Source organism: Barbatula barbatula, assembly GCF_947034865.1.
Source record: "Barbatula barbatula genome assembly, chromosome: 11".
Lineage (NCBI taxonomy): Eukaryota > Metazoa > Chordata > Actinopteri > Cypriniformes > Nemacheilidae > Barbatula > Barbatula barbatula.
The window spans coordinates 23,189,468-23,206,446 of record NC_136774.1 but is presented as its reverse complement, the minus strand read 5'-3'; the positions used below and the strand labels follow the sequence as shown (position 1 = coordinate 23,206,446).

At 37.4% G+C, this 16,979-nt stretch overlaps 1 protein-coding gene across 1 annotated transcript; it reads left to right on the top strand.

Moving 5' to 3' along the window:
* Positions 1–309: 309 nt before the first annotated feature.
* Positions 310–14,179, top strand: LOC306900672 (4-galactosyl-N-acetylglucosaminide 3-alpha-L-fucosyltransferase 9-like). Its single transcript, XM_079467858.1, has 2 exons — positions 310–387; positions 12,744–14,179. Exon 2 carries the CDS (start codon positions 12,746–12,748, stop codon positions 13,856–13,858), a length of 1,113 nt encoding a protein of 370 aa, XP_079323984.1. The 5' UTR covers positions 310–387; positions 12,744–12,745; the 3' UTR covers positions 13,859–14,179.
* The last annotated feature ends 2,800 nt before the right edge of the window (positions 14,180–16,979 follow it).

Sequence of the window (16,979 nt, the reverse complement as noted above, 5' to 3'; positions counted from 1 at the left end):
AACATGAGGTTCTGTCATGATCCTGTCACTACACTAAGAGAAACATGACATGATGCAGCAGAATCATGACACCTTGTGCATGAATCACACCAAGGCATGTGTAGCCCTAAGAACGTAAAAATGGACAAATAACATTGCACCCCCTTTAAATTTCCCCTTTAAATCTCAAATGTGATCCTTCTTGTTAGGTAGTTACTTGCATTTCTTGATTACACTTTGTTCAATTTGGCAAACCTTAGAGTCGTCAGCAGAGGGCACCCGAGAGTTACACCATGCATCAGTCGCTGATAGTAGAGTGAACGTAGTATTCAGCACGAGATGTATTGCGGTGAACGTGCGGAGAAATTGCTCTTTATTTTACCTGTATTTTCTATCTGTTTTCTACAGGTAAGCTGACAATAATCTTTATATTATTGATGCCTAATAATGTTATATTTTTATGGAGCTGTATTTCGTGTCTGGTACGTTGAGAAAAGTTTAATGTTAGCTGTAATTAAGAGTGTCGTGCGTGAAATGGCGGACGAGAGTTATGGCGGGAACTCCGTGCCAAAACCTAACGTCCGATCGACCGTCCGTCTAACCGAACGTCTGACCGGACCTCTTGAACGTTTGTGCGCGTGACCCACGTGACGACCTGACGTGACGTCAACGTCTCAAAATAAGCGCTTTTTAATCGATAACACATCGACATTACAAGCATTAAGTTAATTTTTACTTAAAAACGATCTGAACTGCTTGTGCTGTACTGTTTTTATTAACACTGGGTGTGTTTGAAATGTATTTCAGTGTTTAAAGTGTTTACCATTATGTTTTACTCTGTAATACAGGTTTACTGTGTGTGTGTGTGTGTGTGTGTGTGTGTGTGTGTGTGTGTGTGTGTGTGTGTGTGTGTGTGTGTGTGTGTGTGTGTGTGTGTGTGTGTGTGTGTGTGTGTGTGTGTGTGTGTGTGTGTGTGTGTGTGTGTGTGTGTGTGTGTGTGTGTGTGTGTGTGTGTGTGTGTGTGTGTGTGTGTGTGTGTGTGTGTGTGTGTGTGTGTGTGTGTGTGTGTGTGTGTGTGTGTGTGTGTGTGTGTGTGTGTGTGTGTGTGTGTGTGTGTGTGTGTGTGTGTGTGTGTGTGTGTGTGTGTGTGTGTGTGTGTGTGTGTGTGTGTGTGTGTGTGTGTGTGTGTGTGTGTGTGTGTGTGTGTGTGTGTGTGTGTGTGTGTGTGTGTGTGTGTGTGTGTGTGTGTGTGTGTGTGTGTGTGTGTGTGTGTGTGTGTGTGTGTGTGTGTGTGTGTGTGTGTGTGTGTGTGTGTGTGTGTGTGTGTGTGTGTGTGTGTGTGTGTGTGTGTGTGTGTGTGTGTGTGTGTGTGTGTGTGTGTGTGTGTGTGTGTGTGTGTGTGTGTGTGTGTGTGTGTGTGTGTGTGTGTGTGTGTGTGTGTGTGTGTGTGTGTGTGTGTGTGTGTGTGTGTGTGTGTGTGTGTGTGTGTGTGTGTGTGTGTGTGTGTGTGTGTGTGTGTGTGTGTGTTCACAACTGGCAGTGTGTGTGTTCACTATCACTGGATGGTTTAAATGCAGAGGTCACACTTCGGGTATGGTAACTATAAACGTCTTTAAAAAGTATTGTAGTATACTAGAATATGGTTACTTGTTAATGGTAAATACAATATTTTAATATTTACTTTAGTAAAGATCTAACACTTAGTATGAAGGCATATCACTACAGTTTACTATATTAAAAGTGTACTGGAGTATTTCTCATATAGGAACAATTAGTCTACTACTGTTACACCTACAAAACTGAATACATGCACATTTTAAGCTTTCACCTGAAGCTGCAAACTATTAAATAAATACATATTTCAAGTAACGCAGTATATGGAATCTAGGGTCTCTGTGACTTTACACTCCGTCACTAGATGGCGGTAAGCGCCACTAATATTGGGCCGCAACCAAAATAAATCCCGAAGAAGGATTACACTTTATTTTACTTTAATAACATTCTACGTCATATAACGTTCTAAACCAGACATTAAATGAATGAAAAATTGATTAGCTGGAGGATACTGAATCAAACCATGTTAAATAAAGGTAAAGCAAACACAAACGTGTTTAAACGTGTTCTTACAGGTGGAAAACACGTTATTAAGACGATAGAATACCGGCTCTGTCGACCGGGCGCTATTGGTACGTGTTAACAACATGTAAACACACGTAAGAACGTGTTATAGGGTTTTAATGAAAGAAATATAGCAAGATTGTTTGGCCAGTTGTTTGTTTGTGGCTGATATGAAAACAAACAAGTCTTGGTGACGGTAAATTCATAACACAGCATATTTATCTGTTTACAGGTTTAAATTAAAAACCGCGCTTCATAAAATAACACTTTTGTTCCTGACTTTTATTTGTGAGGCACTGTGTAATTAAACAATTCTATTCATCTTTATTCTATGTTTCTATAGCTCTTCTTAATAAAGTTAAAATTGTATCTTGTTTAAACCGTATTTTATTATAGTAAAATTGTGGTAATATTTTCATTTTAGTGGATTGATTACATTTAGTAAAATACAAATGACCATGGTTAAACTATAGTTAAAGTAGTTAAGCAATTTGGACTGAGAAAAACTGTAATGTACTGTTTCTTTTTTTACACTGATAAGAATATATTTTTTTAAACTATACATTTTTTGTAAAGGAATAAATTCTGATGAATCCTCTCATGAAAACTGCAGTTGAAGTTCAATGCATTTATTGTTATATGTGTAATTGCCTGTACAGTTAAATTCTGGAGGCACTATTGCTTATCTTTAAAACTTAAAACAGAGTGTAACCAATAAAACACACAGAGCAAATTGACGTATTTCTAAACATTGAAATCCATCTGAAACCCCCTGTTTTTATAAAACAATCAAATAGTAAACCTGTATTACAGAGTAAAACATAATGGTAAACTCTTTAAACACTGAAATACATTTCAAACACACCCAGTGTTAATAAAAACAGTACAGCACAAGCAGTTCAGATCGTTTTTAAGTAAAAATTAACTTAATGCTTGTAATGTCGATGTGTTATCGATTAAAAAGCGCTTATTTTGAGACGTTGACGTCACGTCAGGTCGTCACGTGGGTCACGCGCACAAACGTTCAAGAGGTCCGGTCATATGGAAAGCCGTTTGGGTCATATTTCGCCATCAACCAGACGCCTGGTGTTCAGATGACGCCTGCTTTTACGGCGTTTAAGACGTACAGACGCCGTAAATTACGGCGTTTAAGACGTACAGACGCCGTAAATTACGGCGTTTTAAATGCAATGCGAAACGCCGTTCATTTCGCCGTTTGAACTTCCATATTACGCCGTAAATTACGGCGCTTCCGTGTAACAAAGACGCCGTAAAAAGCGGCGTTTTTTATAATATTAAAATCAGCCCCGCCTTTTCTACAAAGTCCAGACCCTCCAATGAACACAAAGACATGTGTAGTAGAATGTCGATCTGAATAAGTGTTCCTGTTTTTAACTTTATTGCGAATAATGCTTAGACTTTCATCATGTGATATTTTCCATTGGGCGCGTTTATCCTCCTTTTCGTTTATCATATGTGTACGAGCGGCCGACTTTTAAACGAGCACGTTCGTGACACTTTGTGCCTTTATCTGACTTCGAGCTCGTTGTTCTTGTCGTCCACGGTGGCGTAGTGGACTGCGTGCGCAGCAGCGGAACTTCATCACTTTTAACGATTGGAGTTCGACTCCGCGGTCCGACCATATTCTTCATTCCTTTTGAATTGTTCTATTGAGTCGTGTTTTTAAATGTTGGAACACTACCTGTTGCTGGCAACTTATTAAATGACAAGAAACGCTTATTACAAGCCAACGGTCTAAGGCCTTTATGCATGCAATAGCTGAGGGCTAAGTCTGCTACTGTGGCTGTTGTCAGTATGTTTTTATTGATTCAAATTATTCCCATCTACGAACCCGTTTGTATTTCCATTTACATATAGACTGCACATGCTGCATGCATTCAGTATAAACCTCTATAAGATTTTGACGATCAAAAATCTTAAAATGGAGGAGACTGTTCACATACAGAAACAATAAGGGAAATGCTGACCAAAAAATATTGTTGCGTTATTATTATATAGCAATTTTTAAAGGAAAATATAGGCCTGTTTTATAACTTACTTATTGGTAAGGACATAACAATCAGCAAAGGTGCAATAACGAAAGTTGCAGGCATCTTAAGCTAAATTTTCAAACAATAAAAGCCAATTAAATAAATAAAAAAATAAATTAATTAAATGAAAAATAATGTACTCACAGTCGCCTAACTGGGCAGAACGTAAAAGGTATGCAACACAAAAGCACTGGATATTTAGGTTATTATATGCTCCATCCACATCGAGCTGAGTTTCTTTATTGAAAAAATACGTGCTTTGACGAGTAAAATAAATCATATCTAAATTCAAGTTTGTTTCTCATTCTCAGTCTGTTGATGCCGGCTGCGGAGAAACACGCTCTTTGAGGCGCGCAGCTCCCTACATTAATACTGCCTTTCTTTAGAAGTTGCTAAGCGATCATGTTTGTTAAATCGTTTTGTATTTTGGGATGGCTATTTTGACGAGGCCGCGTTCACTTATCTTAGTTTTAGTGTGGGACTTATGCATAACTGCATTATGTAAGTGATTTTTTATTTATTTTTACGAATAATATATAACTCCCTTAACTCTTATTTGCTCAACCAAATTATTTAGCCTTAATTATGCGTGCGTGTTGTTCTTTTATTATATTTATATAGGCTATTATATAATTTAAAGTAATGCATTAATATAATCAATTTATAAATGATTGCAAAATTAAGATGTGTTTTTCCTCAACTGTATACTGTACATTATAAAATAACCCAACAGACTACTCAGATCATTAGAATCAAGTCAGTTAGAGATAACAAAAGTTGACTCAAAACAAGGTTCGTCAGCGATAAACTATGCCACCTGAAGCCGCAGGCATCAGATGCTCTTTAATATGAGCTACTTTTACATCCAGATTAAAAACACAATTAGTCGTTCATTTGTCTTCCTTTTCCTTCCGTTGCACATTTGATTTCCTATTTATTGTTATTTTCTATTCTTAAGTATGTGTGATTTAAAAGAATTAACGCTTTTTGAAGATCTCTTTTGCATTATGTATCCTTCTTTTTTTGTACTTTCTATATAAATCACCATTAACTGTTTGAAATGTGCTATATAAATAAACTTGCATTGCCTGTATGTAAATCATTAAATGGACGCCAATTGACAACAAGCCTACCCCAATTCTAAATGTACTGCAAACTCTTAATTTGATTGAAAATAGATGCCCTTACGATCTGATGTGAGATCTGATGCGCAAACAAAGTCGTTTTTCATCGTGACTTTAGTCAACATGGCGGGCTCGATCCCTATAACATTACCAGTTACGCAGCATTTGTTAAAGCGTATTACTCAGCGCCGCCGCTCCCACCAGGCGCATCTGTGCGTAGGGGCACCAAAAATAGCCTAATAATTTTTCTAACCTAATGTTACTTCAGGATATAGAAAAATCATAATGGAATTATGCTTAGGGCACCAAAATGGCTAGCAGCGGCACCGGTATTTCTTGTACAAAGGAATTGTTAAGCAACTTAAAGTATTTAGCATTACAATGACTGATCGCCGTTTCAATGTAATATTTACATTGAAACGGCGCTTCAGAGCCGCAAATACCAGGACAGTCAGGCACAAGAACAGTTTCTTCCCCCAGGCAATCTACCTCATGAACAGTTAAATGTTCCCCACTTATGCAATAAAAATGTGCAATATCCTTATATTTATTGTTACCCCTCCAGTACATCCCTGCATCTACTTAATCCTATCCCATTATAATTTCTAGCACAATTGTTTATACACTTATTTATTTGCCTATTTCTTGTCTGTGTGTTGTTGTCTCTGTGTACTGGAAGGTTATGTCACAAAAACAAATTCCTTGTATGTGCAAGCATACTTGGCAATAAAGCTCTTTCTGATTCTGATTCTGATATTTATATCATTGTTGTTGTTATAAGTGATCTTCTGGACTGCAACCTATTAACTGCATTAACTCATATACTGCACCGTAACTTTAATAACTGCAACTTCAACAACTGCATTAACTCACCTATTGCACTGCAACTTTAACAGCCAATGTCAATAATTTATGCATACTTAAATCACTTGCACTATTTTAGACTAAATTAATATCTGTTCATATCCACCTGTACATTAATGTTCATAGTATATAGCCATCTGTATATATTGTTCATAGTATATACCTACTGTCATATTTTCATAGAACACACCTACTGCAAAATATTTTTATAGTCCATGCCCACTGAATTATATTCTCTCATATTGTATTCTGTATTTATTCTAACTGTATATCCTGCACTTGCTAACTGCACTTCTGGTTAGACCTAAACTACATTTCGTTACACTGTACTTGTATATGTGTAATGACAATAAAGTTGAATCTAATCTAATCATCTAATCTAATCTTTATGGAGAATCACGTGACACTGAACATAACGATGCTGAACATTTTTGATAACGTATCACATATTAATATAGACAACTGTTATAACAATGAACTTTTTATTACAGCCTCAACTAGCAGAATAAAATGTACTACATAGGCTAAACTCAAACCTCAATTAGCACCATGTAAAATAAACTATATTATGCCTTTCCAAAGCCTATGGAGCCTTTTGTGGCAAACTACAACAGCCACAGTAGCAGACTTAGCCCGCAGCTATTGCATGCATAAAGGCCTTAGACCGTTGGCTTGTAATAAGCGTTTCTTGTCATTTAATAAGTTGCCAGCAACAGGTAGTGTTCCAACATTTAAAAACACGACTCAATAGAACAATTCAAAAGGAATGAAGAATATGGTCGGACCGCGGAGTCGAACTCCAATCGTTAAAAGTGATGAAGTTCCGCTGCTGCGCACGCAGTCCACTACGCCACCGTGGACGACAAGAACGACAAGCTCGAAGTCAGATAAAGGCACAAAGTGTCACGAACGTGCTCGTTTAAAAGTCGGCCGCTCGTACACATATGATAAACGAAAAGGAGGATAAACGCGCCCAATGGAAAATATCACATGATGAAAGTCTAAGCATTATTCGCAATAAAGTTAAAAACAGGAACACTTATTCAGATCGACATTCTACTACACATGTCTTTGTGTTCATTGGAGGGGCTGGACTTTGTAGAAAAGGCGGGGCTGATTTTAATATTATAAAAAACGCCGCTTTTTACGGCGTCTTTGTTACACGGAAGCGCCGTAATTTACGGCGTAATATGGAAGTTCAAACGGCGAAATGAACGGCGTTTCGCATTGCATTTAAAACGCCGTAATTTACGGCGTCTGTACGTCTTAAACGCCGTAATTTACGGCGTCTGTACGTCTTAAACGCCGTAAAAGCAGGCGTCATCTGAACACCAGGCGTCTGGTTGATGGCGAAATATGACCCAAACGGCTTTCCATATGACCGGACCTCTTGAACGTTTGTGCGCGTGACCCACGTGACGACCTGACGTGACGTCAACGTCTCAAAATAAGCGCTTTTTAATCGATAACACATCGACATTACAAGCATTAAGTTAATTTTTACTTAAAAACGATCTGAACTGCTTGTGCTGTACTGTTTTTATTAACACTGGGTGTGTTTGAAATGTATTTCAGTGTTTAAAGAGTTTACCATTATGTTTTACTCTGTAATACAGGTTTACTATTTGATTGTTTTATAAAAACAGGGGGTTTCAGATGGATTTCAATGTTTAGAAATACGTCAATTTGCTCTGTGTGTTTTATTGGTTACACTCTGTTTTAAGTTTTAAAGATAAGCAATAGTGCCTCCAGAATTTAACTGTACAGGCAATTACACATATAACAATAAATGCATTGAACTTCAACTGCAGTTTTCATGAGAGGATTCATCAGAATTTATTCCTTTACAAAAAATGTATAGTTTAAAAATATATATTCTTATCAGTGTAAAAAAAGAAACAGTACATTACAGTTTTTCTCAGTCCAAATTGCTTAACTACTTTAACTATAGTTTAACCATGGTCATTTGTATTTTACTAAATGTAATCAATCCACTAAAATGAAAATATTACCACAATTTTACTATAATAAAATACGGTTTAAACAAGATACAACTTTAACTTTATTAAGAAGAGCTATAGAAACATAGAATAAAGATGAATAGAATTGTTTAATTACACAGTGCCTCACAAATAAAAGTCAGGAACAAAAGTGTTATTTTATGAAGCGCGGTTTTTAATTTAAACCTGTAAACAGATAAATATGCTGTGTTATGAATTTACCGTCACCAAGACTTGTTTGTTTTCATATCAGCCACAAACAAACAACTGGCCAAACAATCTTGCTATATTTCTTTCATTAAAACCCTATAACACGTTCTTACGTGTGTTTACATGTTGTTAACACGTACCAATAGCGCCCGGTCGACAGAGCCGGTATTCCATAGGCGGAGTTTGACATTCGAGCCAGGGGGGGCAAAAAAAAAAATCATTGTAGCAGCTGGGACCTGGGCTATCAATTGGGGAACACAGCCCTAACACATATGGACACAACAAACATGCTAAATAAACACATATATTTATTTTTAACCCAAAGAAGAAGAAAAAACAGTACAACAATACAATCATTCTTTTAGTAAAAAGGTAAGCCACTTGACTGCATCGCATCTTCGGACACAATTAGGATCAACGCAATAAAATTGCGGACCACTTTTGTTAAAATATTATCTTCAACCAAAACGAAAAGATTTTTAAAGTTTTTCTTTCCTTTTTTCAAAACACATTGTGGCAATGAGAGCGATTAAAAAACAAGTTATATTTCGCATTTTGTTGTACTTCATGAAACATTTAAAACATTTTGAGACAAGGGGAAAAAATAAAAAAAGACGCCATGTGAGAGGCTACAGTAGGCCTATGCATAGATACAAAATTGCCTTTCTCTTATAAGTGTGACAAGACGGAACATTTTCAACTGACAGTCACACAATACTCCCCACTTTTAATTTTTATATCAGTGGGACCCCCGTCCCCATCCCTCAAAAGACAGCATATTGAAAGCAGTGTGTTGAGTTTAAAGCAGTTATTTGGCAGAGAAATCAAATTTACAGACCTAGACATTGTCCAGACTAGTGCAACAGTAATTTTCGTTTTTTGCGTCCAGCATATGCGTCGATAATGGTCTCAGGTGAGAGCTTGGCCGTAATGTCGCTTTCGATGTGAAGGATCGCAAGAGAGGAAAACCTGGCTGCTCCCATCGTCAACCGCAGCCAGTTCCTCTATTTAAGATATTTATAATATATAATTTTTTTAAAGAATGCAATTATTTTTTTTGTTGAAACAATGCAATTACCCGTTTCAGTCGCCAGGGGGGGCAATGCTCCCCCTGCTCCCCCGCAAACTCCGCGCATGCGGTATTCTATCGTTTTAATAACGTGTTTTCCACCTGTAAGAACACGTTTAAACACGTTTGTGTTTGCTTTACCTTTATTTAACATGGTTTGATTCAGTATCCTCCAGCTAATCAATTTTTCATTCATTTAATGTCTGGTTTAGAACGTTATATGACGTAGAATGTTATTAAAGTAAAATAAAGTGTAATCCTTCTTCGGGATTTATTTTGGTTGCGGCCCAATATTAGTGGCGCTTACCGCCATCTAGTGACGGAGTGTAAAGTCACAGAGACCCTAGATTCCATATACTGCGTTACTTGAAATATGTATTTATTTAATAGTTTGCAGCTTCAGGTGAAAGCTTAAAATGTGCATGTATTCAGTTTTGTAGGTGTAACAGTAGTAGACTAATTGTTCCTATATGAGAAATACTCCAGTACACTTTTAATATAGTAAACTGTAGTGATATGCCTTCATACTAAGTGTTAGATCTTTACTAAAGTAAATATTAAAATATTGTATTTACCATTAACAAGTAACCATATTCTAGTATACTACAATACTTTTTAAAGACGTTTATAGTTACCATACCCGAAGTGTGACCTCTGCATTTAAACCATCCAGTGATAGTGAACACACACACTGCCAGTTGTGAATACACACACACACACACACACACACACACACACACACACACACACACACATGCAATCAAACAGTAAACCTGTATTACAGAGTAAAACATAATGGTAAACACTTTAAACACTGAAATACATTTCAAACACACCCAGTGTTAATAAAAACAGTACAGCACAAGCAGTTCAGATCGTTTTTAAGTTAAAATTAACTTAATGCTTGTAATGTCGATGTGTTATCGATTAAAAAGCGCTTATTTTGAGACGTTGACGTCACGTCAGGTCGTCACGTGGGTCACGCGCACAAACGTTCAAGAGGTCCGGTCAGACGTTCGGTTAGACGGACGGACGGTCGGTCGGTCGATCGGACGTTAGGTTTTGGCACGGAGTTCCCGCCATAGGCACGGAGTTCCCGCCATACAAAGCGAGCGCCATACACATGTAGCGCGCGCACAGTAGAGAGGGAGCGCGAGACCTTGCGTGTGTGTGTTTGTGCTAGTCTGCGTGTGTGCCTCGTGAAGCGCAGGTAATACAGAGAGCATCTGGCGGGCTTTTATCTCTTCTCCCTAGTCCCGACCTGAATACTGGGTTTAATGATTGTAAAGACATGTTGAGGTGAGTTCATCGAGTTTTATTTGATTTCATGCGCATATTATTCAGGTCGGCTAACAACTAGCTACGTGAAAACACCTTAGACATATTTAAAATGGCAATGGAATGTAAATAAAAGCCAACCGATCGGTTGAAAGCCACGCAAATCTTCCGAAAGTCGCGGTGATCTGAAATCACCTTAGAATTGAAATCCCGAAGTTTCCAACGCTGCAGGGGTTTGCACTCGATGTAGTTACCATCGTATTCAGGAAAAACATACTTCCACCAGGCGACCAGAAATAGATATAGGACTCGGGTCTAACGTTATCGGGTCTGTCTCGGGTCGGGGCTTTAAAATAAAAACGTTATCGGGTCTGTCTCGGGTTCGGGTAAAAAGTGATTCGGGTCATTCCAGGTCGGGTAAAGATCTTTGGACCCGAGAAGACCTCTAGCGTGTGTGTACCAAGGTCAGAAATCCACTTTCATTAACGTGCAATACTTTCCTTCTGAAATAGATTTTTGCATAAGCATGTTCAAACATGCCTCCTCTTTAAACAAATACTATTAAAAAAAGAAAAAAAAAGCTGTGTGCTGATGTCAAATTACACCAAATGATCAATTCAATATCAAGTTAATGTTTAGTAACTGAAGTGAATTATGTTGTCCAAACCTTAAGGTTTCCTCTTTGTTATACAGAATAACAGCTGTTATAGTAAACGGTGTAGGGCATTGGTCACTATTCAAAATAAACGTGTATTATGACAAATCGTATGATCAGATTGTAAGCAATATGCTTTAAAACACTGTGGGCTCAGTTTACATGGAGCAGCTGATGTTCAGGGGGCTGTTGGGGATGTTGCTGCTGTCTCTGTTCGAACCCTCTTCTGAATTTATTCATTTTTAAAATGGAAAATGATCATGCAGACTACACACAGCAATATAAACAACAGCAGTGCATGCTCTCTCCTCTCTTTATACTACTTAAAATAATAATAATTACAGTAATAAGTAAATGTCGTGGAATTTTCTTATCCCTTAACCTAGGTGAGTCAGCCCAGACAAACGCAACACACAGAGAGGCATGATTATTGTCGTTTAATCTGCATCATAAGCAATGAAATGGTGCAGAGAAAAGCACCTTCTCTTCTGACCACACAGTTTGTATAGGATTCAAACGTGACACCCCCCACCTTTCCCCTCGAGCAAGAACGCTTCTGCGGTCTACACAATACGTGAGGACCCCTTATCTTAAACAGAAGGTCTTGTGCTTTGCTCGAGGACAACGGCAGAGTGCAATGACGCGTATGCACAAAAACATTATAAACACCTTAGAGAAAACAAAGATAAACACTTCATGAAGCAAGATATAGAATAACAGGAATGAAAAACAAAGATAAACACACCATGAAGCAAGGATAAATGTAATTTCCATTACATAAATTTCCATTATATAAACAAGAACACTGCTTTGCTGAAAGCACCAGACCAAAGACATTAATGGCTAAACTACTCACTCTTAAAAGTTTTACTGTGATTTACTAAATTTTTTGGTGAAATAAACTTTAAAGCTGTGAAATCACTGAATTATGACTTAACATTTAGCAAGTGAAAGAAAAAATTAAGATATGGGTATTGTTCAGGTCTTAGGACAACTTTGATGAACCTTTTTGATCCAGTTCAAATGTTGACTACTGTATGTAGGGCAAAATTATTATTCATTATTTTAATAATACTTATATTGACCTGGCCTTCCCAATAGGGCCTTTAAATAAAAAAAATCTATATTTTTAAATATCAAGCACCCTCCGCCATTTCTGGTATAGACACACAGTGCACCTCACAAACCCCCTGCAATTCCCTTCTGAACCACCAGTTAGGGGTGGGTGGACAATTATTAGCTACATTAGTCAATAAAATAAGGTTTGCAAAACCTTACTTTGAGAAACGTTGAATTGGACCAATCTACCTTTTTAAGTACTTAAAGTTCAAAAGATGACTTATTTCTGTTTTTATTGCTGTATATAATATACATAACATTTTTTATTCAATGTAGAAATGAACATGGTGAACAAGTTCTCAAATGGATCTCAGCTGTGTCGTCTGGTTGCTGTCGTGGCATTTGTAGGTTTTGTGATCTTGTTCTGGTTCTCAACTCTCAACAACTGTCCATCACTTGAACAAGTTCAGGACACAGGAAATAAGCAGAAAATAGAGCAAAAAGAAAACACCACACCTGCTCCTGCTAAGGACACGAGACCCATTTTGCTGTTATGGTTCTGGCCTGAAGATTTCCGCTTCAGCCTGAATGACTGTAAAACTATTTTCAATATCAACAGTTGTCTTTTGACGGATGACAGATCTCTTTACAGCACTGCAGACGCTGTCCTCATCTACCACAAATCCATTAGTTGGGACCTGTCCAACCTCCCACCATCTCCTCGTCCCCCGTTCCAAAAGTGGATCTGGTTTAATCTCGAATCACCAACAAACACAGCAAGAAAACCAGGTATTGAAAACCTGTTCAATCACACACTCAGCTACAGACAGGACGCTGACATCTTCACGCGGCTGTCCTTAACCATCAACAAAACTCCGAATGACAATTTTACGATTCCTAAAAAGGACAAACTGGTCTGTTGGATCGTGAGTAACAATGTTGCCAGTACAGGTGTTGGCGCGAGGAACACTTACTACAATGAACTTAAAAAGCATGTCAATATACATATGTTTGGAAAAGCTTATGGAACGGCCCTGGATCACAAAGACTATTATCCCACCATAGCAAGCTGCAAATTTTATCTGTCTTTTGAGAATTCCCTCCACAAGGACTACATCACTGAAAAGTTTAATGGACCCCTGTCAGCAGGTACTGTACCTGTGGTGCTGGGACCTCCCAGAAAGAACTATGAAAGGTTTGCACCGCGTGACTCCTTCATTCATGTGGACGACTTCCCCGACGCAAAGTCACTGGCAGAATATCTGACGCAGCTGGACAGAGATGAAGATGCGTATCGCAGGTACTTTAACTGGAGGAGACATTTCTCAGCACGACCTCATTTACTGCTACAACAAGAGTTTGATCTGCCCATCTGTGACGCCTGTGAATACATAGCAACACACAAGACTTATAAAGAAATTCACGATCTCTATGAATGGTATCACAATTAATAGCCCCTATTAAAACTCAGTTGCCTTTGTAATGTATGAAATACTGTGTAGTAATAAAGACAAAAGAAAATGAATGAGCATTGTAGACTGAAGATGGCTGTGAAGATCTGTGAAGATAAAGGACTAGAAAACCTTTGTATAGTTAATGCCAGACAATTGTGCTTATTGGGTTTCAAATGGGGAAAGCAGTTTATTCATGTCTCCCAAGCCCTTCAGTTGGTGCTGAAAACTTGGTGTTTGATTTATTTTCTTTGTTTACTATTTAAAGAGAATTTTTTTTTAAATTTTTTTTTTCTTGTGGAATAAAAGTTTTAGGTTTTTATGTGTCTTTTCTGTCACAATACCTGTTTGTTTTGTGTAGTTTGTCCTCCATTTTGTTCTTTGCCTGCCTGCCTGCCTCCTCCTCCTTTACTTCATTAATATTGCATAGGAATTTATAGTCTGTTCAATATTTGACCTGCGTTTCTCTCTCCTTTATCTTCAGTGTGTGATTCTCAGTGATAACCACTGTGTGCACTTGTGTGTGTTAGCTAACAATTTCTCATCATATTAAAATCTCCACCTAAAATGAGGGATATTTTTGGGATATTAATTTAACCAGTTCTATACGTGGTCACTTATCTCATCTATTTGATTAGAATTATCTTGAGAAGAGAATCATCTGCATTATCCGAGGTGGCTGTCGGTTCTTTTATACCTTGTAAGTGTCCTTGAACTAACTTAACCCAACCAAGAGCCTTTCTCGTGCCTAACCAAAAGTAAACTCATCCATGTACCTCGACAGCACATTCACGATACAGAAGGACAGAACCCAACAGCAGGAAGTAGGTGAGGGAGAAACAATAATTTAATAAAAAACACAAAACAAGACCCACAAGGAAGTCAAATAGAAACTGTACTAATACAGGTTTGACAGGAACAAAGAAAGACTGATTAAACTGACACTTGACACAGACTAACACTGACTAGACTAAACTAAACTTTGACACGACTCCCTCTCCCTTTTTTTAAAGCGCAAGTGGTGTAACTCATTAATTCATTAATACTCACTCATTCCACACATCTCAGTGACTGAAATGTCCTATTTGTTTTTATAGAGGATCCTGTATGTGAAGGGGTTGCATTAATTCATAGAGATGTATTTTTATTTTAGCAGAGCAATTTTGGACCCGATTGGAATTTTGTCATTTCCCTGTGCATTTTTATTAAAACTTTTCTTTACAATGAATTAGATATAGCAAAACTCATCATCCATCCTAGCATTGACGTGTATTACATCAGAGCATATTCTTTCACGTGCCCTCAGAAATGTTCGTTTTTCTACGGAGGATGAGAAATGACTTAATCAAGTGCACGAATAAAAAAAATTATAAATACAGACAAATGCAAAAATGCAGCGATACAGGTGATAAACAATTAATTTGAACATGTAGCTGTTCCTACCCAAAACTATTCCAAGCAGGGCTCGAACTGCAGACCAGTCTGAGACTGACATGAGAGTCTGACACCCTAACAAGTGTCCTATACACCATGACATCTCAGACGTTTCAGTCATTTATTAATGCATTCACTGATTAATGTGTTTGTTTATTGGTACATTTAATCAACATTTAAACAAAAGTCATTTTCAGCACATTGGAAAATCTGTATGAGTAAAAAAGAAGATATTTTGAAAAACATTGGTAACATTGGCCCACAATGATTTCTCATTGACCACTGAGACATTTCTCAAAATAACTTATTTTATGAACCACAGAATAAAGTCACATGCAGGTATTGAGAGTTGGTCATTTGTTTTATTTTTGAATGAACCATTCCTGTACAGTCCAAGTACACTGAATTACAGAAAGAAAATATATTTGTGAAATTTAATAAAATCAATACATCTAGGCAAGGCAAGTTTATTTGTATAGCACATTTCTTACACAATGGTAATTCAAAGTGCTTTACATAGAAGAAATAAAAAATATCCATTTGATAAAACAGTGAAGAAATAAGAAAAATAAAATTTAACCAGTTAAGAATAAAAAATAAAATAAAATATAGTTTAGAATAGAAAATACATAAAATAAAGTACAGCACAAACAGTCGGACGGTCAGAGGCACACTGCACATTCATTAAATGCAAAGTTAAACAGATGTGTTTTGAGTCTGGATTTGAATGTGACTACTGTGGGAGCACATCTGATCTCTTCTGGAAGCTGGTTCCAGCTGCGGCTCATAATAGCAAAATTCAGACTCTCCTTGCTTTGAGAGAACCCTTGGTATTTCTAGCTGATGCGATCCTAATGACCTGAGTGTTCTTTTGGGTCTGTATTCAATGAGCATATCTGCAATGTATTGAGGTCCTAGGCCATTGAACGATTTATATACCAGTAATAAAACTTTAAAATCTATCCTATATGTAACTGGTAGCCAGTGTAAAGACCTGAGGACTAGTGTGATATGATCATATTTTCTGGTTCTGCCGCAGCGTTCTGTATGAGCTGCATCTGTCTTATGGTCTTTTTGGGGAGGCCAGTAAGGAGTCCATTACAATAATCCACCCTGCTGGTGATGAAAGCATGCACTAGTTTCTCTAAGTCTTGACTGGAAACAAAGCATCTAATTCTAGCATCTTGATAGTATGCTGATTTAGTTATTGCTTTGACATGACTACTGAAGCTAAGGTCTGACTCTAGAGACACACAGAGATTCCTGCCTTAATTTTTGTTGTTTGACCTTTAGAGTGAAGGTACGCGTTCACCTTGAGAACTTCATCTTTATTTCCAAACGCAATGACTTCAGTTTTGTCTTTGTTCAACTGAAGAAAGTTTTGGCACATCCAACTATTTATTTCATCAATGCATTTGAGCAGGGAGTCAATGGGGCTGTAATCATTAGGCGATAGGGCTAAGTATATCTGTGTGTCGTCTGCATAGCTGTGGCAGTATGTACATCATAACCCAACAAATTTAATATTTACACGATGCTTTTTTAATGAAAATAATATTTTATTATAAAATAAACATATTTTAGGTATAGTGTGTTGACCTATCCTTACCTGCCTAGTTAACATATTTTAGTCAATTAAATAAAAAAAATCGATCATACTTTGTAGCATACTATGTTCATGCATTTA

Excerpts from the sequence above, each read along its gene's own strand:
- LOC306900672 (XM_079467858.1), top strand. The coding sequence starts at position 12,746 with ATGAACATGGTGAACAAGTTCTCAAATGGATCTCAGCTGTGTCGTCTG.